Source organism: Phyllopteryx taeniolatus, chromosome 12 (genome assembly GCF_024500385.1).
Source record: "Phyllopteryx taeniolatus isolate TA_2022b chromosome 12, UOR_Ptae_1.2, whole genome shotgun sequence".
Lineage (NCBI taxonomy): Eukaryota > Metazoa > Chordata > Actinopteri > Syngnathiformes > Syngnathidae > Phyllopteryx > Phyllopteryx taeniolatus.
The window spans coordinates 24,834,792-24,861,642 of record NC_084513.1 but is presented as its reverse complement, the minus strand read 5'-3'; the positions used below and the strand labels follow the sequence as shown (position 1 = coordinate 24,861,642).

The following is a 26,851-nucleotide window of genomic DNA, read 5'->3' as shown; positions in this document are numbered from 1 at the left end:
TCTAAAAGAGCTACACCAGGACGGACACTCATACGTAGCCAGGCTTCTGAAAGAAGACAATCCTTCACTTAGCTTCACCACAGACATTCGGTCATCAGACATTAGCCCGATGTCACTTATGAGTGTGACGGCCCAATGGGCGGATGCCAAATTCAAACTCCGAACAGCAGTCCTACACACTCAGGAATTCCGCAGCTCCCACACTGGTGCAGTGTTAGTGACGAAATATGACAACATGCTCCAAATGTGGCAGACCCTGCGAGAGAGGCTTCATGTCATACTTCGGGACAATGCCACAAACATGGCAAAAGCCATGCGAGAAGCAGGGCTACCGAATGTGCCATGCATGGCTCCACGCATCAGCTAGCGCTCCGTGATGCTTTACTGGCGCAATGAATGATAACGGACATCGCTACCGGCAGACACATCGTCGGGCACTTCAAACACTCTCCTCAAGCGTACTGTGCATTTCATGATGTGCAGCAACAGCTGGGCCAGGGCGTCAAAAAGTTCGGGCAAGACGTGACCACCCGCTGGAACAGCAGCTGCTCCATGCTCAAAAGCCTGCTGGAGTAAAGACGCGTTTTGGCTGCTTTTGGAGCTGAGCATGACATTCCTGCTTCCTTCAAGTCCAACCAGTGGGGTCCGATAGGAAACATATTAAAAATCCTGGAAGCATTTGAGGAGCTCTCAAGGGCAATAATCTCATCCACTGCATCTGCCTCTGATGTGATCATATCCGTGATAGCCTTAAAACGGTTCCTGAGCAGAAATGCTCATGGTGTGAGGACCACAAAAGCAGAACTGCTGACATCTGTAACCCAGATATTTGGTGGGAGCCCCTCTACAGTTTGGCTACTCTGTTAGACCCAAGGTAAGGGGAAGAAAAAGAAAAAAAAAACATTTAGCCTGAAATAATCTCCATCACCACCCTGATTTGAATAGCGAATGTATGTTCTGTTAATTGCACAAAAATAATTTGAGCAAGCTTATATATTTGTTTACTTTCTTTAAATAGGTATAAGAATCGATGCTATTCTGCAGAGCTCAAGGCACACACACAGAGGCTGCTTTTAGATCTGCTGGGTGCACAATTAGGCCCTGATGTAGCACAAGGACCTGTAGCCAACAACACTGATGAGCCAGCTGAGAAGCTGCCAGGGCCTGGTTCCTTGTCATCGATGATGGGTGAGATCATACAAGAACAAAGGCCAGAGCTGGCGACCCTAGCAGTGTCACAGTTAAATATCTACCTGTCAGAGCCAGTCATCCATTGGGATGCTGACTCACTGGCTTACTGGAGAGCCAATCAGGATCGCTTTTCTGCCCTTGCCCCTGCCGCAAGAGATTACCTGTCTGCACCATGTACTAATGTGGACAGTGAGCGTCTATTCAGCATTGCATCCAACATCCCGGATGAATGAAGAAGGAGGCTTTCAGCCAGCAAAGTTGAGATACTCGTCTTTGGTAGAAAGAATCTGCCACTTATGTTAGACTTGGCAAAGACATTTAGCCTAAGTAATGTTACAAGTTTAAACCCCTTTCTTAATTGAAATGAATATTTGTTTTGTCCGTGGGCCATTGTTTACGTTTTATTTAGTACATGTACTGTACTACTTAGCTGCTATTTATTTCATGTATTTGTTAGAAAAATACATATTGCCTACGTGCCCTATTTTCTCTTGACCTGGGTGTGATTGTTTTTTTTTAGAGCTATTCATTCTTCTAGTGTAGCGTTACTACCCTTTATTTGTGGCAGTCTGTCTGTTAATTTAATGGAGTTTTGTATGAATGTTTTGAGGCAGTGTTACAAATACTACCCAAATTTATTTATCTTTGAGGGGCAACATTACTGGCTTCTATTTGCATTAGTGGGACTGTTTGCATTACAGGATTTATTCTTGTTAAGTAATTTAATTACAATAAAGTAATTTAATTAGAGCGGCAGGGTGTGCGTCTGGTTAGCACAAATGCCTCACAGTTCTGAGGACCGGGGTTCAAATCCCGGCCCCGCCTGTGTGGAGTTTGCATGTTCTCCCCGTGCCTGAGTTGGTTTTCTCCGCGCACTCCGGTTTCCTCCCACATCCCAAAACCATCCATGGTAAGTTAATTGAAAACTCTAAATTGCCCATAGGTGTGACTGTGAGTGCAAATGGTTGTTTGTTGATATGTGCCATGTGATTGGCTGGCAACCACTTCAGGGTGTACACCGCCCCTCGCCCGAAGATAGCTGGGATAGGCTCCGGCACGCCCGCAACCCTAGTAAGGATAAGCAGAACGGAAGATGAATGAATAAATAATTTAATTACAGTAAGTTCGCACCCATTGTTTCTGTAATGTTGGTTTGACTGTAAACTTATGTCAGTGGCCAATCCTTGAATGCCCCTGAGACATCATTGATGTTTTACCTTTTGTCTTAAATGCTAGAGAATATTTTTGAAGATACTCAGTATGCAGTACATATGCAGTACATATGCAGTATATAAAGTAAATGGGCAAGTAATTTACATAGACATATTGAACCATCTTGTCATCGGATAGGTGATGAGTTGTCATTTTTTTTAAAAACATGCTGATCAGTGATCAACCAATGCAGCCCTATGGGTGGCACAAGCCACTGCAAACTGTAGGCCGGTGTAAATGCAGAGGGTTGCGTCAGGACGGGCATCCGGCTTAAAACTTTGCCAAAAAAATATGAGCGTTCATCCAAAGAATTTCATACCGGATCGGTCGTGCCCCGGGTTAACAACGTCCGCCACCGGCGCTGTCAACCTGCAAGGCGCCGGTGGAAATTCAGCTATTGTGGATCAAAGTCGGAGGAGGAGGAGGTGGAAAGCGGGTTCTCCGGCAGAAAGAGAAGAGGAAAGCACAGAGCCTAATACTGAATGTGGGGACTTTGAATGTTGGGACTAGAGAAATGGAGTCTGGGTTATTTTAAAAGAAGAGTTGGCTAAGAATGTCTTGGAGTTGAAAAGAGTATCAGATCGAGTGATTAGACTGAAACTTGAAATTGAGGGTGTTATGTATAATGTGATTAGTGGCTATGCCACACAGGTAGGATGTGACCTAGAGGGTCTGGCCAGACAGAGGGATAGAGATGGGAAGGATGTGCAGCAGGTTAGGGTGATTAAGGATAGAGATGGAAATATGTTGACTGGTGCCAGTAGTGTGCGAGATAGATGGAAATTATACGTCGAGGAGTTGATGAATGAGGAAAATGAGAGAGAAGGGAGAGTAGAAGAGGCAAGTGTAGTGGACCAGGAAGTGGCAATGATTAGTAAGGGGGAAGTTAGAAAGGCATTAAAGAGGATGAAAAATGGAAAGGCAGTTGGTCCTGATGACATTCCTGTGGAGGTATGGAAGCATCTAGGAGAGGTGGCTGTGGAGTCTTTGACCAGCTTGTTCAATAGAATTCTAGCGCGTGAGAAGATGCATGAGGAATGGAGGAAAAGTGTGCTGGTGCCCATTTTTAAGAACAAGGGTGATGTGCAGAGCTGTGGGAACTATAAAGGAATAAAGTTGATGAGCCACACAATGAAGTTATGGGAAAGAGTACTGGAGGCTAGACTCAGGACAGAAGTGAGTATTTGTGAGCAACAGTATGGTTTCATGCCTAGAAAGAGTACTACAGATGCATTATTTGCCTTGAGAATGTTGATGGAAAAGTACAGAGAAGGTCAGAAGGAGCTACCTTGTGTCTTTGTGGATCTAGAGAAAGCCTATGACAGAGTACCCAGAGAGGAACTGTGGTACTGCATGCGGAAGTCTGGAGTGGCAGAGAAGTATGTTAGAATAATACAGGGCATGTACGATGGCAGCAGAACAGTGGTGAGGTGTGCTGTAGGTGTGACAGACGAATTTAAGGTGGAAGTGGGACTGCATCAGGGATCAGCCCTGAGCCCCTTCCTGTTTGGAGTGGTGATGGATAGGCTGACAGATGAGGTTAGACTGGAATCCCCGTGGACCATGATGTTTGCAGATGATATTGTGATCTGCAGTCAAAGCAGGGAGCAGGTGGAGGAACAGTTAGAAAGATGGAGTCATGCACTGGAAAGCAGAGGAATGAAGATTAGCTGAAGTAAGACAGAATATATGTGCATGAATGAGAGGGGTGGTGGGGGAAGAGTGAGGCTACAGGGAGAAGAGATAGCAAGGGTGGAGGACTTTAAATATGGCGGGTCAACTGTCCAGAGCAATGGTGAGTGTGGTCAGGAAGTGAAGAAACGGGTCCAAGCAGGTTGGAACGGGTGGCGGAAGGTGTCAGGTGTGTTGTGTGACAGTAGAGTCTGCTAGGATGAAGGGCAAAGTTTATCAGACAGTGGTGAGGCCAGCCATGATGTATGAAATAGAGACAGTGGCACTGAAGAGACAACAGGAAGCAGAGCTGGAGGTGGCGGAAACGAAGATGTTGAGGTTTGCTCTTGGAGTGACCAGGTGGGATAAAATTAGAAATGAACTCATCAGAGGGACAGCCAAGGTTCGATGTTTTCGAGACAATGTTAGCGAGAGCAGACTTTGATGGTTTGGACATGTCCAGTGGAGAAATAGTGAGTATATTGGTAGAAGGATGATGAGGATGGAGCTGCCAGGCAAGAGAACTAGAGGAAGACCAAAGAGAAGGTTGATGGATGTCGTGAGGGAAGACATGAGGGCAGTTGGTGTTCGAGAGGAGGATGCAGGAGATAGGCGTGGAAATGGATGACGCGCTGTGGCGACCCCTAAAGGGACAAGCCGAAAGGAAAAGAAAAGAAGAAGGACCTAAATGCTTTTGTGATTTATAGACCAGTAGCGGTACTTTAAAATCTATTATAAACCTGACTGAGAGCCAGTGTAAATACTTCAGAATTGGAGTAATATGCCCGGACCTCTTTCCTCTGGTCAGAACCTGAGCTGCAGTATTCTGAATGAGCTTCAGCTGTTTAATGCTCTTTTTGGGGAGTCCAGTCAGAAAACCATTACAATAGTCAAGTCTAGTTGAGATAAAAGCATGAATTCGCTTCTCCTGGTCTGCCTGGCAGATGCAAGCCTTCACTCTGGATATGTTCTTCAGATGTTAGAAGGCAGCTTGAGTAATTAATTTGATCTGACTGTTGAAAGTCAGGTCGGAATCTATCAGTACACCAAGCTTTTGGACTTGGACTTTGGTTTTTAAAGAGAGTGACTCCAGGTATTTACAAACAGCAATCCCCTTTTCTTTATTTTCAAAAACAATTATCTCAGTTTTGTTGTGGTTTCATAGAAGAACATTTTTGCTCAGCCAGTTATTTATCCGTTTTAGACAGTGACACAACTAGTCATCTAGAGACACTGCTGGATAAAACTGTATGTCATCTGCATAGTCAAAATTAAAGTTCTGAAGAATTTGAACCAAGCGTAGCATATACAGGCTGAACAGGAGGCGTCCAAGAACTGACCCTTGAGGGACCCCATAGGTCATTGCCATTTGATGATATTGAACATTTCCAATGGTTACAAAATAACTCCTTTCCTCCAGGTAGGACCTGAATCAGTTAAGGACTGTTCCATTTAATCCTACCCACATTTCCAACCTGTTCAGTAGTATCAAAAGCCGCACTGAGATCCAACAAGACTAGAATTGACACCTCTCTCGAGTCAGTATATATTATATAGATTTTTAGCACTTTGATAAGAACAGATTCTGTACTGTGATGAGTTCGAAAACATGATTGAAATTTGTCAAAAAGTCCATTTAAGTTCAAGAAATTGCTGAGTTAATTAAAAATAACTTTCTCAACAATCTTGGCTATGAAAGGGAGATTTGAGATGGGTCCCCCGTGTTCTTGATCCACGTGATTCCTGCCGCCAAGCCAGCCGCCTGTCCTCTCCACTGCCTTCCACCTGTCCACTGCCACTGCCTGCCAACGCACCCAGGACCACCTCCATTACCTTCCTCAATAAACTGTTCATCACTATCTGCCTCCGCCTGCTCTTGGGTCCAGCTCCTCTCCATACGTGACATGAAATTTGTCAAAAAGTCCATTTAAGTTCAAGAAATTGCTGAGTTGGTTAAAAATAACTTTCTCAACAATCTTGGCTATGAAAAGGAGATTTGAGATGGGCTTGCTAACATAGAAGCGTGCAGCGTTCTATTTTTTAGCAGAGGCTTAATGGCAGCTACTTTAAGAGCTTGAGGAAACTCGCCTGACTGAAGTGAGCAATTATCTGCAAATCAGCTAGCACAGACTTCGCAATATCTTTGAAAAAGTCAGATGGTATTGAGTCAAGACAGCTTGTTGATGGTTTCAGCTGCTGAACCGTTTTCTCTACAGTTTTTTGGTCAACTGTATCAAATTCTGACATGGTAATAGATTTTTTCCTGGGTGGCTTCAGATGTAGTATTTATCATTTTGCTGATTTGTGTTGATATTTAACCCGATGGATAGTATTTTTTCACAAAAATAACAACCAAATTCATTGCATTTATCTACTGTTAGGAGTTCTGCAACTATCTGATTCAGGGGTGGGTGTGGGGGGGTTGTAAACCTCAGCAAACAGAACAGAGTCCGAGTCCAAGTGTTGTTGAAGTTCTTACTGATGATTTCAGAAAAGTGTTGCCGTCTAGCACTGACTCACGTCTGTAGAGGTCATAGTCAATTTGGAGTTTATATTTTTCCCACTTACGTTTGGCTTTCCTACACTTTGATTAAGTGGTCTTTACCATCATTGTGCTCCTCCACGGTTTTCTTGGTCACCTCAAGATTGTCTCAGTTTTAATAGGAGTGACAGCATTCATGATATTTGAGGTGAAATTATCCAAAGGTTCATCAACTGTCTCAGCATTCACAGTTTGTGGCACAGCTATGGTCTCCATAAACTTAGTGGTGGTACTCTCTTTTCTTCATAGACATAGAGGTTGTCTGAACTTTTGGAAAAATCTGTAATTCAAAAAATACACAAAAATGGTCAGAAATAGCCATATCGTTAATGTCAACTGATAGAATTTTCAACATCCTTAGAGATGACCTTGAGTGTGGGGAGTGTAGGTCACTGGGTAATAAATCATCCATCCATCCATCCATTGTACTGCTTTATCCTCACAAGGGTCGCGGGCATGCTGGAGCCTATCCCAGCTATCATCGGGCAGGAGGCGGGGGGAACACCCTGAACTGGTTGCCAGCCAATCGCAGGGCACATACAAACAAACAACCATTCCCACTCACATTCACACCTACGGGCAATTTAGAGTCTCCAATTCATGCATGTTTCTGGGATGTGGGAGGAAACCGGAGTGCCCGGAGAAAACCCACGCAGGCACGGGGAGAACATGCAAACTCCACACAGGCGCGGCCGGGGATTTAAAAGCAAAAAGTCCAGATCATAGGTTGAAATTATGTCATTAATCAACAGCACGGTGGCCAACTGGTTAGCACCTCACAGTTCTGAGGACCGGGGTTCAAGTCCCGGCTGTGTGAAGTTTGCATGTTCTCCCCGTGCCTGCGTGGGTTTTCTCCAGGCCCAAAAACATGTGTGGTAGGTTGATTGAACACTCTAAATTGCCCGTAGGTGTGAATGTGTGTGCGAATGGTTGTTTGTTTATATGTGTCGTGTGATTGGCTGGCAACCAGTTCGGGGTGTACCCTGCCTCTCGCCCGAAGATAGCTGGGATAGTCTCCAGCACGCCCGCGACCCTCGTGAGGATAAAGCGGTACAATGGATGGATGGATGGATGATTTATTACCCAGTGACCTGATATTTAACAGAGCTAGTCTCACAGAGATAACTGGAGACAATGGTTTGATAGACTCACATTTTATCCTCTCTAAGTTTGTACTTCTACTTTTTTGTGCCATATTTCTTCAACTTTCTGTCTGTTGTAATTCCAGGGATGAGAAATGCCTGATCTCCATAGGACTTATTCTGCAAAAGACCCACACACCATGAAAGATTATTCATGAATGAAGAAGGGGCCCTTCGCATTTTAGTGGATGGTGGTTTCAGGCGAGGGGTCGATGGGAGGAAGATCTTGGCATGGTGTGGGCTGGAGTCCAATTTTGACAATAGCCTTCACCCTGTCTGTCAGACCTTACATGACATTTAGGCTAGTAGAGAGTGAGTTTTGCATTGGGCTTTGGTCCAATGGGGCAAGAAGGGGTGTAGGAGATTCAAAGTGCTGGCTCATCTCATTTCTCATTCGTTTCTCCGATTGGTTGAGTGACACTGATGAATCCCTCTGTGCCTCGTGTCGCCTTATCCCTTGTTCCTCCGATTGTTTGGGAACAACTGCATTTTTTTGTCCTTCAGCCGTGTCAACAAGGCCAATGTTTTCCTTTCGGGCCACTAAATGACATACACAGTAAAAATTGTTTGCAGCCAATAACTGAGGCCCTGGGTGTCAGTTGTGGCTGTGCACCTAGTGTATAATTGTGCTTATTATGTGTTTATTTTATTACCGCTTGTCCAATAAAGTGATTAAAAGTTCACAACTGACTACCAGCGGGGCCATTACAATACATTCTACCTACTTAGCTAACGAGGTTTACGCTAACTTGTGTCACCAATCGTAGATGTTCTGTTGTGAAAGCCAGTTCTGCTTTGCAGTGGACAGAAGTGTGAAATGACCCCAACCTTTGGACATTCTGTCTGTTACGCATTCTTTCCTTCTGTCTCGGTACCATCGGACCAACTTACTTCTATGTCAGTCCGCAGTAACAGTATGGAATAATGATCACTATGAAACTACGATATAGACATTTTGATTTGTCTTTATTTGTAATCCAATTATTCACGTTATTCGAATAATTGTTGGAGCCTGTCAAGAGGTTCTCGGTTCTGGGTTTTTCTGGGTACTCCGGCTGCCTCCCACATTTTCAAAAACATGTTTTTTAGATTAATTGACAACTCTAAATTGTTCATAGATGCACACTGAGACTGACTGGGTGAGAGGTGTGGTACACCCTAGACTGGTCGCCAAAGTAAACTGGAATAGGCTGCAGGTCCCCTGCGAACCTTAAAACAACACGCAGTAGAGAAAATAGATGGATGAATGGATTTAATGGCGTACTACCAGGAATGGTTCAGACCTCTGTTCTGTGCTGAACTTTGATGAGCCAGTCGGCGTTTCAAGTATGGCTTAGCTAAAGGTTGATTGATAAGTGATTTGCAATTTCTAGTGAGTCTATTGTTGGACCAGTTATTACACGAAACATAACCGATCAGAGTAGTTTAATACCACACAATAATGTCAACCTGAAGGTCACAGGCCATTTTCATAGCAGTTTAGTTGTGGTGTGACAAATATTCCAAATGAAACTATGAGTATGCCAGCAAATGCTGCTGATTTTTAACACTTATGTGATTATACACTATATTGCCAGAAGTATTTGCTCACCTGCCTTGACTCACGTATGAACTTACATGACACCCCATTTCTAATCCATTGGGTTCAATGTGGTTGTTTGGCTATATGAGCCCTGCAATTGACTGGGGACCAGTATGTCGTAATTGATAACAAGCGGCATCGAAAATATCTTCTCTCTCTTTTAGAAAAAGAAATCATCTTTCGAAACTGGGATGGAGACTTATTGAAAATTAACACAGAGATCAACCAGACACAGCTCCTGCTGAAAAACACAACTTTTGTAAGTGCCTAATACAGCATTTGCCTTTTTTTTAATTTTAAAGAAAGGTTGATGGGCTTTTGAAACATTTGTAAAAGTCCCTCACGTTCAGATGTTTTGTCTTTCATGTCATGTCCTTTCCACAGTCCACCTTTAAAGCCTCAAAGTTTGCAGTTTCTCCAGACCTGAACTTTATTCTTCTGGGATATGATGTCAAGCAGGTAAGACATTCTTAGTAGTCATGCTGCATACAGATGCTGATAGTGGTGTCTTACCTGGAGCTACTAATACCAGTCCTTTGTAGTTCATGAGCAGGAGCTGTGACTAACATGAATATTTCAGTGTGCCCCAGGGATTTATAGCAAGAGCGCACACAACTACATACTGGACATACTGCAGTAGCCCTGTGAACCTTTGTAGATATTTTACTCTTTATAATCAAATGAAATAAACAATGAGTGACAACCCCAATTCCAATGAAGTTGGGACGTTGTGTAAAACATAAATAAAAACAGCATACAATGATTTGCCAATCATGTTTGACCTATATTTAATTGAATAGACTACAAAGACAAGATATTTAATGTTCAAACTGATAAACTTGATTGTTTTTAGCAAATAATCATTAACTTGGAATTTTATGGCTGCAACACGTTCCAAAAAAGCTGGGACAGGGTCATGTTTACCACTCTGTTACATCACCTTTTCTTTTAACAACATTCAATAAACGTTTGGGAACTGAGGACACTAATTGTTGAAGCTTTGTAGGTGAAATTCTTTCCCATTCTTGCTTGATGTACAGCTTCAGGTGTTCAACCATCCAGGGTCGCCGTTGTCGTATTTTACGCTTCATAATGCGCCACACATTTTCAATGGGAGACAGGTCTAGACTGCAGGCAGGCCAGTCTAGTACCCGCACTCTTTTACTACGAAGCCAGGCTGTTGTAACATGCAGAATGTGGTTTGGAATTGTCTTGCTCAAATAAGCAGGGCCGTCCATGATAAAGACGTTGCTTGGATGGCAGCATATGTTTCTCCAAAACCTGTATGTACCTTCCAGCATTAATGGTGCCTTCACAGATGTGTAAGTTACCCATGCCATTGGTACTAACACAGCCCCATACCATCACAGATGCTGGCTCTTGAACTTTGCGTCCATAACAGTCCGTTTCTGGGTGTTGTTGATAAATGGCTTTTGCTTTGCATGGTAGAGTTTCAAGTGTTCCTGAGCTCATGTGGTGATATCCTTTTTACATTGATGTCGGTTTTTGATGCAGTGCCGCCTGAGGGATCGAAGGTCACGGGCATTCAATGTTGGTTTTCGGCTTTGCCGCTTACATGCAGTGATTTCTCCAGATTTTTTGAAACTTTTGATGATATTATGGACCGTAGATATTATGGACCGTAGATGGACCGTATGTACCTAAATTCCTTGCAATTGTACGTTGAGGAACATTGTCCTTAAACTGTTCGACTATTTTCTCACACACTTGTTCACAAAGAGGTGAACCTCGCCCCATCTTTTCAGGGAAGCTCCTTTTATACCCAATTATGGCACCCACCTGTTCCCAATTAGCCTGTTCACCTGTGGGATGTTCCAAACAGGTATTTGATGACCATTCCTCAACTTTCTCAGTGTTTTTTGCCACCTGTCCCAGCTTTTTTGGAACGTGTTGCAGCCATAAAATTCTAAGTTAATGATTATTTGCTAAAAACAATAAAGTTGATCAGTTTGAACATTAAATAATTGACTTTGTAGTGCATTCAATTACATATAGGTTGAACATGATTTGCAAATTATTGTATTCTATTTTTATTTATGTTTAATACAACGTCCCAACTTCATTGGAATTGGGGTTTTAGATAGATAGATAGATCCATCCAAATTGGCAAGATAGGGGTCCCATTTAAAATGAAAACTGATCTGTTTTTTTTTTTTTTCAATAGAATGAGAGGCCCTCTAATGCTGCTAGTTAGCCAAGCTTCTGGTGCCATATAGTGACAGGAGGACCAGAGGGAGATTTCCAATGGGTCAAAATGAGTTTACGCCGCACCATCAGAGCAGTTTGACTCCATTCAGCATTGGGAGAGGGCAGAGTGTCGAGAATAGATGGATCACGCCATATAAATTGTCTTAGAAAATGGTACATTTTGTTTAATTATCTGTATAGTAAACCGATGGATTTCCCACCAAAGATTCTGGATCTTGGGGCGCTCCAGAGCATGTGGACAAGTGTACCCTCTTCCAACTTACATTCCAACACTCCGCAGACTGAGAGAGCTTCACTCTGTATAGTTTGTAAGGTGTCCAGTATATCCTATTTAGTATAATTTCAATGGCATTAACTTTATGGCAAAGAGACAAAAACAGAGGTGCCCACAGTTCTAAATCAGCTTTTCAAAGGTCTAATAGCAGCTCCAAATTAACCCGTATTAAATCTAAAAGAGAACGAGCAAATAAAATCCCAAAATATTTTATTCCTGACTGTGGCCAACTGAAATCGCCAGATCTGACAGTGTTTCAGGGCAGTGAACTGTCAGCTGGAGAGCCTCTGATTTATTCCAATTAACCCTGAATCCCGACAAATGAGAGAACTGGTTAATTATTCCTAAAAGTGCAGGCATAGATTGTTGCGGCTCCGTAACTAGCACCAGGGCATCATCAGCATACAGCATTATTTTGTGGGTACTACAATAAATCTGAAGACCAGGAAAGTCAGGATATTTGCGACTAGAGCCTACGAGCGGTTCCAGCACTAAGGCGAAAAGCAAGGGGCTTCAATAGCAATTGCACCTTTGCACTCATTGCACTCTTTTTTTAGCTTGTCTTATTTTATCTTATTTTCCAATTCTATTTTTTTGTCTGATGAGAATGAGACGTATTTGGCTCATCTGGGACCTTGGTTATCAAATTTGGTGCCATGTCATGTGTAAATGATCCTTGAATTCTTGAATCTTTTGGCCGAGTTCATTTTTTCAGACGGGTCCTATTTAAGTGATTTCTTGATGACAGGTGTATTCGTACTTGGGCTTGGGTGTGGCCACTCAAAATGAAACAAAAATGTGAATGGCCACAGTTAATTCATGATTTAACAAGGTGGGCTTTTTCACACAGTTTGATTCAATAATATCACCACTTAAGAACTGCATTATTTTTTGGGGGGGTTTATTTGGGTTATCTTTGTGTGATATTTACATTTGTTTGATGATCCTTAACAAAGTGGGGGAACTCACCCCAAAAAACAAATATTTGAGAAAGGGCCAAATAATTTTTCAGGGCACTGTAGTTAAATCCATCCATCCATTTTCTGAGCCACTTATCCTCACTGGGGTCGTGGGCTGCTGGAGCCTATCCCAGCTATCATCGGGCAGAAGGCGCGGTACACCCTGAATTGGTTGCCAGCCAATCGCAGGGCACACATAAACAAACAACCATTCGCACTCACAGTCACACTTACGGGCAATTTAGAGTCTCCAAGTCATGCATGTTTTTGGGATGTGGGAGGAAACCGGAGTGCCCGGAGAAAAGCCACGCAGGCACGGGGAGAACATGCAAACTCCACACAGGCGGGACCGGGGATTGAACCCCGGTCCTCAGAACTGCGAGGCAGATGCTCTAACCAGTCTCCCACCGTGCCGCCTAGTAAAATAGATATTTTATTAATCCTGCAAGCATCTAGCATCTTGCAGCTCCCGGTCAATGGCCCAAAACAAATACGTATGCACACATAAATATCAATGCCTATTGTACAAAGCTATTGTTGTTACTTGTACAAAGTGTAAAGGATATCTTAATTAATTGCCTATTAAGAATACTGCCTATTTTGTTGAATTAATTTTGAATTAATTGCATCGCAAAATGAGAAAAAACTAGAATGGACTTTTTGTCATATATTAACAACAACAAGTAGATCTTCCAAAGAGGGATTAATGGGCACCACACATGACGTTTTCTCCACAGCTACCCCATGTACTTTCTTTGGCTGAAGAACCAGCATGGCACAGTTAACATCAGTATCATGTTTAATAAAGAGCTCTGTGTGACTCATTGTGATGATAGTGAAGAAACAGCGTCTGGGGTGTACTCTCTTCTTCCAAGACTGGCAGAGCAGATGTGTTCATCATCAAAGCGACAGCCTGAATATGAAGAGTCATGGCCCCTCACTACTGTCTCCAGTTGTCATCTTATACCAATAGCATCATTTCGGCTATCTGATGTACTTTACTGCAATGTCAAAGATTCCGACGATTTTATAGTTTTTTTCATAATGGAGAGTAGTTTCTGATGTATGTTAGCGCTTGTTATCATAATCAATTATCTACTGTATGTCCCATAGTCATCAGAGGGACATAGGATTGTCTGAGATGGTTTAACAACTTCGACAATCTTTAAAAACTATTGCGAATGCCAGTGTCAATGAGCAATCCTTAATTCATCTTTAAAGTATCCACTCGATTCTCTTTCTGCCTTGCCATTGAGATCTTTGTTCACACGTAAACATATCGTCTTGGCAAGCTGGATTTGCAAGATCATTTTTCTTTGCCAATCCATCAGCATTGCAAGGTTTACCCTAAGTATTGCCCAGTGCATTTTAAAGTTTGAATTTTTTCATAACAGTCATTTGTAATATGACATTTCAGTACTTTAGCTCTAAAGCTCCTATAGCAAACAGGTGCTCCATAAAACTGGATGACACAGATGTGCCAAAAGCCTGAATTGTAATTTTGTCAATTTAAATACCTTGTGTTGCTATGTGCAAACAATTCTACGAGTTGTATTCTAAGACAAGCACAGTGGTGTCGTCTGCTGGGAACATCGTCAAATAGGCAGTTATAATAGCTTCTCATGCATCCTCCGGAGCTGTCATTTTTATCGAGGAGTTGCAAAGTGTCACGCATAATTTACTTAACTTTTCTAATCTGCTCAAAAAGTGTTTGTTAGTGCATGCTAGATAAAGGAAAGCATTTTTACAAATCCAACAACTTCCAATTGTGTGTTATTTGGGGCTTTTTTTCACCTTTTAGGTGTATCAACACTCTTTCTTGGCATCGTACCTAATCTACAACCTGTATACAAGGTCAGTAAGCAAAGAACAAGCTTTTTCATACAATAATCCTGGCCTTTGACAAGGCTTTTGACTTGTACGTAAGAATCTTTTTTGTCTGTTTTATCATTGTTCTTTGACCAGGGAAGTGCTGGAGCTAAATCCTCCAGAAGTCTCCAATTCAGTCCTCCAGTTTGCTTCTTGGGGTGTTGGTGGTCAGCAGCTGGTAAGCCATCTATTCAGATAAACTTATGACTCAGTCACCGAAGGGTTGAAAAGAAATGTTTTTTCAAGTTAATTCAACACTGATAAATTATTTCATACAGTTTAAAAAGGCGGGCTCTGCGCATCACGCTGCTATCCGCTGCTTATAACAGGTGCAAGCTCTCGTACCCACCATTGCACTCTATAAATCATTATGATGGTTGTTTTTGTTTCAAAGAAAACAATCTCACAGTTAATTTTTATCTTGAAGTTATTGCAAGCCAAACTGACTTTATATATCTCCAGACTTCTGTCCCCAGCACTGTTTTTTAGATGTGGGGCTCAAGTAATATTGTCCTCCACGAAACTAATGATGCGACCCTCAATCAAAATGTCTTTATGTGAAACCAGACCAGGGTGTAAAAAGGATTGGGCACCCCTGCCCTAGAGAAGTGCATCAAATCAGCTGATTGCGCAGTCCCATACTGCAAGTAAGTGTGTACTGTATCCTGCGCTGACTGGCCGGTGGCCAGCGGCGGCGCTAGGTTGGACGGCGTCCTGTGCGAGACCCCTCGATGGCGTAACCCCGACTCCCACCCTCATTTTCCTCATCATCTTTATTGCTAATGGCATCGTGGGCTGGCACAACCATGGTCGTCCCCCTCTTGGCATGAATTAGACATAAATAACATGAAAATATAAAATGAGTACCTATCTGTTAGTACTGGTATACAGTACAGTATTCTATAGAGAAGGCAAAGTATGAAATAATATACAAAGTCTAAATGAATGTCTTTTGCTACAACTGTGTATGTACAGGCTGTTTTCTTGCTCTGAACTGGCTCAGACTAAGAATAGGCCAATAAAACGTAGTGTACATGCAATAAGACCCAAAAGTTAAAAAAAGAAGGAAAAAAACAGGTAAAAGGTCATTGAACAAAATGTTATATTACTTTATTTGTACAGAAAATAAGTAACAAATTGGATGTGTCTACCAACAGTTATAAGTTCATCCAATGAGTTTGGTGGATCATAAAAAAAACTGAGCACTAAGCAGCAACCTCTGGTGCTCATTTGTGAACCACCAGAATTGGCATGTGGACCCCTCTTTATAAACTTAAAAAAACATGGAAAAATGGCTGGTCGTCAAATGCGCTTGTTGACATGTCTTTTGCAAACATCCTGCTTTCAAATGCTTCTATTGGGGCCAAGGTTTTTGACTTTTTATTCATTTGTGCAGCACTTTGGATTCATATTCATTCAGTATATCGGCATTTCAATTATTCAGGTGACTTGTGGATTTTTTCTGTTGAAACTGTAAATTTTCTTCTCTTTTTGGAGCAAATGCAGATCGTAATAGTACTACAGCTCAGTATCTTTGAAAATGTATGCTTTTATCTGAAAAAAATCTATCAGTTATTACAAATGTATCAGCAATTATTATTTTTGATTGTATTTATTTAGCCGTTATTTATCCAGGAATTGTCCCATTGAGACTCTTTGAGGGAGTCCTGGGCCAAGATGGCACACATAAAGTTTTCAACATAAAAAAACGGACATACAGTACATGAAACACACAAAAAAAGAACATTAAGACAAGCTTTGTTCGCTTGCCTTAATGATAAAAATTAAACAGAGACACAGTAGGCTACTGGTGTTGTGACAAGAAGAATAATCGAGTCATCAGGTAATGCAGGCCTCCATGTTTCTTGTAGGGCTACTTGTAACATACCTTTTAAGACACTCACAGTAGGGAGTGCTTTTTAAAAAAGTATCTTTTGCAACTCATTTGCCAAGCTCTGACTGCGTCAAAAGAACACTTAAAGTAAAATCATCTCACCTCCAAATCTGAGACCATTGTCCTCAATCGGAAAAAGGGCGGCGTGCCCTCTCCAGGTCTGGGATAAGATCCTGCCCCAAGTGGAGGAGTTCATATATCTTGGGGTCTTCACGATTGAGGGACGAATGGAACGGGAGATTGACAGGCGGATCGGTGCAGCGTCTGCAGTGATGAGAACTTTGTATCGGTTCGTTGTGGTAAAGAAGGAGCTAAGCCGAAAGGCGAAGCTCTCAATTTACCGGTCGATCTACGTTCCTAACCTCACCTAAGGTCACGAGCTGTCGGTCGTGACCGAAAGAACAAGATCCCGGATACAATCGGCCGAAATGAGTTTCCTCCGCAGGGTGTCCGGGCTCTCCGAGATAGGGTGAGAAGCTCGGTCATCCGGGAGGATCTCAGAGTAGAGCCGCTGCTCCTCCACATCGAGAGGAGCTAGGAGCTTTTTATGGTTATGTTTTGTTTAATGAGAATGCTTTTTTGAAATGATTGACCGTTTAATTTGAATCCCATTAAAATAGAATTAAATGTGTTTCACCTGGCCCTTCATGTTTTCTTTAAAGAATTGTACACATCTTACAAATTCTGTAATCAAACATATAAGCACAACTGTGTGCCTTCTCATTTACTAAATAAAAGTAAGGCTGTGAATTTCAAAATAAGAGCAAGTTAATGAAACAAAAGTATTACATGTTCAAATACAGTGATTAACTTTAGAATAATTCCTTTGTAAAAACAAAAAAAACAAAATACAGATAATACTTTATGTTTTGATCATGTGGGTAGAAGCAAAATCATGCATTGTAAAAATGCATTATACATAGGTAGCAGGGTTTTCCAGAATTTTGAGGTCAACTTTGGGGCTGCATATTATACATGGGTGCGCATTATACACGAGAAATTATGGTATTATCTGTGTACTTGTTGAAATAAACCAATCACTCAAAATTGTCAGTTATCGGACTCCTATTTTGTTCAGGGACAGGCACTCTCTACTTAAGAGTTGATTTAAAATCTTCCTCCTTGATATAGTTGACTTGGGCTTACCCCGTTTTCTTTTCTTTTCTTTTTGTCTTTTTTATCACACAGATATACATATTTGAAAACAACATTTACTACCAATCAGATGTTCAGAGCAGCTCTTGGAGACTCACATCATCTGGACAGGAGGGGGTCATTTTCAACGGCATTGCAGACTGGCTATATGAAGGTAAACTATCATTTATTCCGCCAGTATTACCTTCCTGAATTGGCCGATAAAAATTACACAAAATTTCAGACATTATTGGCATGTTTATCTTGATATCGAATGTGCCACAGCCATCTCCAGTAAGACATATGAAAAAGGACAATTATTAGATGCTAAATCATTATATTTCAAGCAGTTGCATTTGCCTGGTTCGCATTTCCAATTTGGACTCTCTTGGTTTATCAGAGGAGGTTTTGCACACTCAAACAGCTCACTGGTGGTCACCTGATGGCTCAAGACTTGCTTACCTGACCATCAATGACTCCCTAGTCCCAAACATGCTCCTGCCATGTTACATGGGTTCTATTTATCCAAGGGGGAAAGAGTACCCATACCCAAAGGTAAGACTTTGACGGTAAGACATCTTTTACCTACAAGCTGAATAAAATGTCAGTAGGTGGTTGGTAATTGACTGATTCACACCATTTTAATATAATTTGATCAATAATGGTGAAGACACGGCCCGCTGAATATCCTTTTGCAATCAATACGTTTTACTGATATAAGTATTTGAATTACTGCGATTGGCTGGCGACCAGTTCAGGGTGTACGCCACCTCTCGCCCGACGATAGTTTGGATAAGCTCCAGCACGCCCGCAACCCTTGTGAGGATATAGCGGTACAGAAAATGGATGGATGGATGGAGTATTAGCAGTTTTTTCCATCTCAAGGTCATAAGGAAAAAACATGTTGTAAAGTAATATTTTTCAAACGTTTAATGCAAAATGTCTTTACTGTTAGGTGTCCGAAATGAAGTTTTGTGATTTGCAGCATGTTTTTCGAAACTGCTAATTGCCTTTTGGATATACTGTATAGGGTTCTTCTCCTATTGCTTAATATGCCTTTTCCATGGAAACTAACAGAAATGCAACTTAGTGTCAGAGTTCCTTTTCTTGCCTCTTTTACAAACGGTCATTCTTAATGCTACTGAAGAGAGCCTCATTATGTTGGTGCAATAGAGCAGAGTGATCTGTGAGCTGAAGTGCCAGGATGAGGGAGCTATTTTGCATTCACACTAGCAGATAGCAAAATAATGGTGTGTTTTTTTTCTGAGATATGAATGAATATGGGTGGCATGGTGGACGACTGGTTAACATATCCGCCTCACACCAGTCGATAGCTTCATCATACTGTCATCATACCAAACCATGTGTCGTAGCAGTACACAACTGCAGATTTCTGCAGTCTCCTCAATAGAGGGGAAAGTTATTTTTTTTAGACAATCAAGTTAGCAGACTGTCAAGTGTCTCAAATACCTCTCTGATTCAAGATGAATTATGTAGAACAAGCAGAAAGGCAATAATGCACGCAGCAACCTCGTTTGTTGGTTCAGGATCATGGTTAGGGGTTTAGGGCTTGTCAGGCTGGCATCAACTGGGAGATGTAATGTGCTGTGCCTATGCAGAGTGCTTATCATATTTGAATTTATCTCACTAACCGACAATATCCAATTTGCTGTAACACCAAGCAGTCGGCAATGTGCACTCCCCTGTGAAGCAGCCATTCGGTGAGAAATTACGAACAGTACAACTCTGGTAAAAACATGTACCCCAATTAAGATGTTTAGTTCAAAGACAAATAAATAGGCAAGAGTTCGAACAGCAGTTTAGAACTGTGATTGGTGGTCGCACAATAGCTAGAAAACTACATGCTCACAGTGGCGTTATAATGTCCTGCCGCAGGGATAGCGTCACACTACTTTATGCTTGTTTGAACATGTTTTTCCTCGATTCTTAATTTTTGAAAGCATTGTTTGCCTTTTTCACAGTTCATTAGACAGCAGTGGTAACTCCCAATAACAGTCAGTAGGTCTGTTGCTGTCAAAACATGCTAAATCACATCATGAAGCTAGTTAATGCAGTTATTTGTGAATAACATGAACCATGATTTGCTTGCCTGCTACAGGGCCTGCGTATTGTACCTTACAATCTTCTCTCCGAATGGACATATGCAAATTGTCGCATATTACTACGACCCCCCCCCCCCCCCCGCCCCCCCCCCAAGTTTTGCCATCATAACCTCTTATGAAACCAACATTTGATTTGATTTAATTCAACTGATATTATTCTTATGTTGATCTAGATGGGTCAAATCAATCCCACTGTAAGCCTTTATGTTGTAATTCTTGATGGCAGCTCCCAAACAACTAAACTGTTACCACCGGACAGTCTCGTAAAGAGGTAAAACTAGAGTCACATTTTGTTATAAAATACAGTCTTTGACAAACAAAAGTGCATTCTTCTGTTCTCACTCCATTCTCTTTCTTCATTTTAGTCCATACTACATCACTATGGTGAAATGGGTGACAGTGGACAAGCTTGCTGTGCGCTGGTTAAATCGGGCACAAAACATGTCCATTCTTACACTCTGTGTCATATCCACTAATAAATGCACAAAGGTAGGATGTTTTGTCGGAATTTTCTCAGATAATCATTAAAAATGTATCGAAACTGTATGACACTGTCGTGATTTGGTCTCCTCATTTCAGATACAAGTGATGATGTCAGATAAGTGGCTCGATCGACAGGTAAGTAGATCTCTCAAAACATCATGCACCTACTTTGTGATAACAGTGCGTGAAGTGTTAACGTTACATGAGAAGATGTTGCACAAATTCTCAACTCAAATATCAGTTGGAATGAATCTGAAGAATATCAGCTGGAATGCACAAACAGACAAGTCTTTCTCCAGGACTTACAGCATGAATTAGACAGTGTCAACGATGAGGACTGTTGGAGATAGTCAGACCCAGGCAGCAAACTGTCAGTATTTACAGTATTAAAAGAAACTGAGCATTACTGCACTACTGAAAAAAATGGAAAATTGAACAAGAAAATCCAAAAAGACATTGGGAAATAGGACACTGGAAAATGATCTGACAAAAAACACAAGGGATCAGACAAAGGAGTGAACATAACAGGGGAACTTAATGCCCACAGACTAATTACAGAAACACAGTTGAAAAGACAGGAGAGAAGCTAAGGGGCTGATTGGGTGACACAATAGGAGCAGCTGTGACCAGATGAGATGAAACTAATAAAACGATAAGCATGAATCAGAAGAGAAACACATCTTTAGCAGGGGTGTCCAAACGTTCTCCTCTGAGGGCCGCATATTGTAAAATACAAGGGCCACAAAGAACAAAGTGTATTGTCTCCTTATCTAAGAGATGACCAGTGTATTTGGAGATTCATTTAAATGAATTATTGTGTGATTTACATTCACTAAAAATATGTATGTATAAGAACGCACTTGTCTTTCTTTACTGTGTTTTTTCCTAGAATGAAGAGCCAATGTTTTCAAAGGACTGTACGATATTCTTCACGACGCTGCCAATAAAACACGTTGTACTTGGAGCATTCCACCACGTGACCATGATCTCCAACCAAGTAAAACTAATACAAGCTTGTGTCAAATGCAGTCAATTAAATTCTGCTGTTCTCTGCCTTGTGTACAGTGAAATGTCAAGGTTGAAGAGAGTTATGGGGCAGTGGTCCACCTCTTATTTGCTTGTATTTAAAAACACGTTTTCCCATGGAAAACACCGATGATAGAAATAATCCCTTTTCGGATTAAAAACATGATTGACTTTTCATGACACATTAGGCCATGTTTTGGCTTTTGTGTTTGGTTCTGTTTGCTTTGCCATAAATTGGTTTTACGCGTCCTTGTTCAAGGGAGATGACATCAAACTTCGCCCCTTGACTTCAGGAAGCTGGGAGGTCTCCCAAATTCTGGGCTATGATGAGAGCACTAAATCTGTGTAGGGAGAATTACAATTAGATAATAACAGAACATAATGTAATAGCTTGAGAAATATGTTCTTGTAAAAACGTGGACTTTTGTTTTTCAGTTACTTCCTAAGCAAAGAGACTGGCACAGCACAACAACAGTTATACAGGTATCCAATCATATGTATTTTGCTGTAGAAGTTCATATTAAAAAAGGTACAGACACTGAAGGAATTTCTGAGGGCAACATTTGCGCATCGATGGCCATATTCCCCCGTTGGTGCTTAAGTCAGTATTTTACACGCTTTCAAGTTACGACGATTCTCCCGGAATAGCTTCTGACGCAGCCACCGTGCGTACTCGGCCAGTGAGAGGGCGTGACTCATTCGAGTCTGCAGGTGGGTAGAATTCGCAGAATGGGGAGTTTTTCTGAGACATGTCAATGCCTTTGAAATCTACTCGGAGGCTATAGCATGTCACACTTTAAATGTGAAATTAACCCCTGTGAGGATATCTGGCAGTGGGGCACCGCACCAACTTCACTTTGTATTCTCTAATCTCTGTTAAATACATATTGTCCAATATATGTCATTTATTCCGCATTTGGAAGGCCATCAATAATAAAGCGAGTGAGCCGGTTGTTGATCAGCCGTTGCCCAGCAACACCAGAGCCACACACGCCGGTGTCGTCACTTAAACGGATTTCATGACCGACGATGAGATCAAATATGAACGAAATTATTCCAAATCTAACACACCATCGTGCCATTAAGATGACTGCATTTGTGTGGTGTTTTCATACAAACTCCCAAGCCGCCATGCAGCATTTATGAACGGAAAAATGCCTCTCCCAGCAACACAAAATGTTGACGTTCAGCCGTCGGTCGGCGTAACGTGGTTTTGACACAGCCGAGCGTATAGGGCCAGGTGTCCATCAGCAGTGGTCGGGGGCTCGGAGCAAGGGAGCGAATCGAAACGTACAACATGATGTTTCACCTTCTCAGGGCGGTAGACTGACTACAGACTGAAGTCTTTGGCAGAATATGCGCAAGACCAGAAATGAGAGGGAACGCCCGCATATTAGTGTTACTCTACCCAAAGTGTGCACATGGCCAGAAGAACTTCTCTACACTTTTGAATGCACGTCCAACTGTTCAACAGTTCAATACTTTTTGCACAACTTGCTGTTGTCGAGGGGAACAACAAACTTCACCACGGGTATTTGATCCATGAATTGACAAATACTCGTCTTCAGTTGTCTGCAGCCAGGTCGGCATTGCAAATGACAATCTGTTCTCAATTGCCCTACCTGGATAAATAACGGTTCAAATATAAATATATACATTATTAGTTCATCCTTACATTTTGCTTGAAAGCCAAATATGCGTAATTTCTGTGAGTAGTGTCTGTTGCTAGTATGTTTTGTACAGTATGTTTGTTTGTTTGCTATTTTAGTTAAGTGTTAGTGGCAAATGTCTTGTACGTCAGTACAAGACAGAAAGTATTCACACCCCTGCTGTATGTCATTCTTGTCCAAAAGGGTCTTAGCTGTGGAACCGTTTCATAAACAATGCCTCACCTGCTCCCTCTTCAAGTCACAGTGTACTTACTATGATGCTGTGCTCAGTACAAACTATCAGCATGTTCTTCTCCAATGTAGAGGTATGTCATCAGATTTACTTATTTCAGTTTGCAGTTGTTCATTTTTTATTTTTTTAATCTGTGTCACGAACATAGCATCTGACTCCCACATTACAACTATGCACAGCATGGCTATTCAATTGCAACTGTCAGGGGGCTACATTTTCAGGGGCCTGACTTCTTATTATATACAGTATATAATGTCAATATCTTAAAACTTTTGTTTCACCTAATCAGAGGTGGGTAGAGTAGCCAAACATTGCACTCAGGTAAGAGCACTGTTAGCTGAAAGTAATATGACTCGAGTCAAAGTAAAAAGTTGTCCTCCAAAAAATGACTTGAGTAAGAAAGTACTCAGTGACAAGAACTCCTCAATTACTGAGTAAATGGTGAGTAACTTCTGATTTGTCAGAGCATGAACGTCAAATAAAAAAAAACACAATGAAAACTAAATAAAATGTTAACGTGCAGTGTGTGTGTGTGTGTGTGTGTGTGCGTCTGTGAGTGTTTTGAGAAACACTATATAAGTTTCATGTATTATTATTATTATTATGAAATAAAAAGCTTTAATAATCACATTAGAGACACAGAGGGAATGATATGTATGTGTACGTAGAAACATTTATTATTAATTATTATTCATTTTAATTTTTATTAAAAAAAAATTTTTTTAATATGTGTGCTTGACTGACTCAAAAATTAGCCGTTAGCTTGAAGCTGCTAGTGAAAGCTATCCCCCGACTTGTGGTTCAAATCACTCACGAGTAAAAATCACTCATCGTACGAGTACATCGCTCCTTAGCGGCTCACAAACAAAGAAGTTCCACGAACAAATCACTCGTGTCTAACGGATCGTGAACGATAAGTTCAATGAACGAATTGTTCTTCAGTTCCTCAGTACACCAGTTCACTGAACGAATCACTCAATTCACTTAAGTCCCTCCCCTGAACGAATCACTCTTCACTTCCTCAGTACACCAGTTCACTGAACGAATCACTCAGTTCACTTAAGTGCCTCCCCTGAACGAATCACTCTTCAGTTCCTCAGTACACCAGTTCACTGAACGAATCACTCAGTTCACTTAAGTGCCTCCCCTGTCTGCACAGTGTTGCCCGACGCTGGCTGCTCATTGGTCATTTGCCGAAGATTCAGAAGTGAGTGACAGGACGCTTCAACAGTTCCGTTACCGCAGCCAGCCGACTCGCTCGCCTCACGGCGGCCAAGCTAAAAGAACGAATCATATCATAAACTGATTCGGTTCAGTTCGTTCACTAAAAAGATTTGTTCTTCTGAACGACAGTGCCAGGCAAATAATACAATACATTAATTTTTTTGTAATCCATCCATCCATTCTCTACCGCTTATCCGGGTCGGGTCGCGGGGGCAGTAGCTTCAGCAGGGACGCCCAGACTACCCTCTCCCCAGCCACTTCATCCAGCTCTTCCGGGGGGATCCCGAGGCGTTCCCAGGCCAGCCGAAGGATGTAGTCTCTCCAGCGCGTCCTGGGTCGTCCCCGGGGTCTCCTCCCGGTGGGACATGCCCGGAACACCTCACCAGGGAGGCGTCCGGGAGGCATCCGAATCAGATGCCCCAGCCACCTCATCTGGCTCCTCTCAACGCGGAGGAGTAGCGGCTCTACTCTGAGATCCTCCCGGATGACCGAGCTTCTCACCCTATCTCTAAGGGAGAGCCCGGACACCCTGCGGAGGAAACTCATTTCGGCCGCTTGTATCCGGGATCTTGTTCTTTCGGTCACGACCCCCAGCTCATGACCATAGGTGAGGGTAGGAACGAAGATCAACCGGTAAATTGAGAGCTTCGCCTTTCGGCTTAACTCTTTCTTTACCACAACGGACCGATACAAAGTCCGCATCACTGCAGACGCTGCACCGATCCGCCTGTCGATCTCCCGTTCCATTCTTCCCTCACTCGTGAACAAGACCCCAAGATACTTGAATTCCTCCACTTGGGGCAGGATCTCATCCCCGACCTGGAGATGCCATGCCACCCTTTCCCGACTGAGGACCATGGTCTCAGATTTCGAGGTGCTGATTCTCATCCCAGCCGCTTCACACTCGGCTGCGAACTGCTCCAATGAGAGTTGGAGGTCACGGCTTGATGAAGCCAACAGAACCACATCATCTGCAAAAAGCAGAGATGCAATACTGAGGCCACCAAACCGGACCCCCTCTACGCCTCGGCTGCGCCTAGAAATTCTGTCCATAAAAGTTATGAACAGAATCGGCGACAAAGGGCAGCCTTGGCGGAGTCCAACCCTCACCGGGAACGAGTCCGACTTACTGCCGGATATGCGGACCAAACTCTGACTCCGGTCGTACAGGGACCGAACAGATTTTTTTGTAATCTTAAATTTAAATAGTCGCGCGCCGTTGCCTTCTATGGGAACGACGACCTTCCCAACACGGCCGCCACTGAGGCACGTCAATTAGCCGGGCTGGCATATCTGGTGTTTATGTCTATGCCCGCGAATTTAATGTGTCGTACAATTGGTGAAGTAGAGTTAAACGTCACTAGCGGTTACCTTGTATTGGCCAAATAGCGCCCAATGCGGAAGTCGGAGTCTAAACAGATTGCACAGGAAACATTTTTTGATCAATAAGCAATCATTGAACAATAAAAGTAGCGAGCGGCCTTTAGATCATTGTAGCATTTTCTTCTTAGCATAAATACTAGACTAAAAGTAAAAAGTATGGCTAGTAAGCAAAACTACTCTGACAAGTACAATTTCTCCACAATGTTCAAAATGTAAATGCTCTCGGAAGCTCTCATCCCTCTGTCCCTCCTGCTGCCAAGGTCAGGTGCTTACGGACTGAAACGCCGCTAAAAGCAGTTTGACTGCATTCACACCTGTGTCCTGCTTTACTGCATATACTCATTATATTGATATATCTTAGTCTTAATAGTTTGTTTATTTGCGTACCTGACTATCTGAACTAGAAATTAATCCAAGCTAAATGCTTTTAGCAGTAGTCAGTCAGCTTTACTATATAACACTGAAGGGAAATAATTCAAGGTTATCACATAACAAAGGTCTCTTCAGTTTATTGTTGAGTTCCACAAAGCACACTTATTCTCTTATTCTTTAATTTCCCCAGGCCCTGGAATACCCCAAACTACTCTGCACAGATTCAATAAAATGAAAGGTAAGAACTCGGGCAAGAAAAGGGAATCTCAACTGTATATTGTTTTGGAATTTCCATACCATTCATATTTTAGACATTATGTCTAAGACTTATGTTTGCACACATTAGGCAGTCTCCATCGGAAAGGTGAAATAATATGAAAAATGTACTTTTTACTTGCTTGTATACAATTGGTCGAGTCTCTGGAGTGCTTGCTCACCGATCAAGGGTGAAGTCAATCTTTTGTTAGCTGCCAAATTTGGAAAATGGCAAAGTTACATAATAACCATCCCGCACTGTGTTTGTCCACCAATGACTTGCTGGCTAGACTGGGCGAAGATCATCCAGTCCAAACATTTCCAAGGTATTTGTGTAAGGAGAAGTGTCCGCTGCATGCGCAACCTGCCCGGAGCCGTCTACTA

At 42.2% G+C, this 26,851-nt stretch overlaps 1 protein-coding gene across 7 annotated transcripts in view; it reads left to right on the top strand.

Moving 5' to 3' along the window:
* The window catches only part of LOC133486610 (inactive dipeptidyl peptidase 10-like), a 77,364-nt gene that overhangs the window by 25,550 nt on the left and 24,963 nt on the right, over positions 1-26,851 (top strand). For all 7 annotated transcript variants that reach the window (XR_009791082.1, XR_009791081.1, XR_009791080.1 and 4 more), the window contains exons 4-17: positions 9,505-9,599; positions 9,725-9,799; positions 14,604-14,656; positions 14,768-14,849; positions 17,754-17,874; positions 18,100-18,254; positions 19,996-20,093; positions 20,188-20,311; positions 20,402-20,440; positions 21,195-21,302; positions 21,591-21,676; positions 21,767-21,814; positions 23,185-23,306; positions 26,403-26,450. Coding sequence is in view for 3 of the 7 variants with exons in the window: in XM_061792024.1 (XP_061648008.1) it covers positions 9,505-9,599; positions 9,725-9,799; positions 14,604-14,656; positions 14,768-14,849; positions 17,754-17,874; positions 18,100-18,254; positions 19,996-20,093; positions 20,188-20,311; positions 20,402-20,440; positions 21,195-21,302; positions 21,591-21,676; positions 21,767-21,814; positions 23,185-23,306; positions 26,403-26,450 (1,254 nt within the window). In the remaining 4 variants the exon portion in view is untranslated. The remainder of the gene's footprint in view (positions 1-9,504; positions 9,600-9,724; positions 9,800-14,603; positions 14,657-14,767; positions 14,850-17,753; positions 17,875-18,099; positions 18,255-19,995; positions 20,094-20,187; positions 20,312-20,401; positions 20,441-21,194; positions 21,303-21,590; positions 21,677-21,766; positions 21,815-23,184; positions 23,307-26,402; positions 26,451-26,851) is intronic.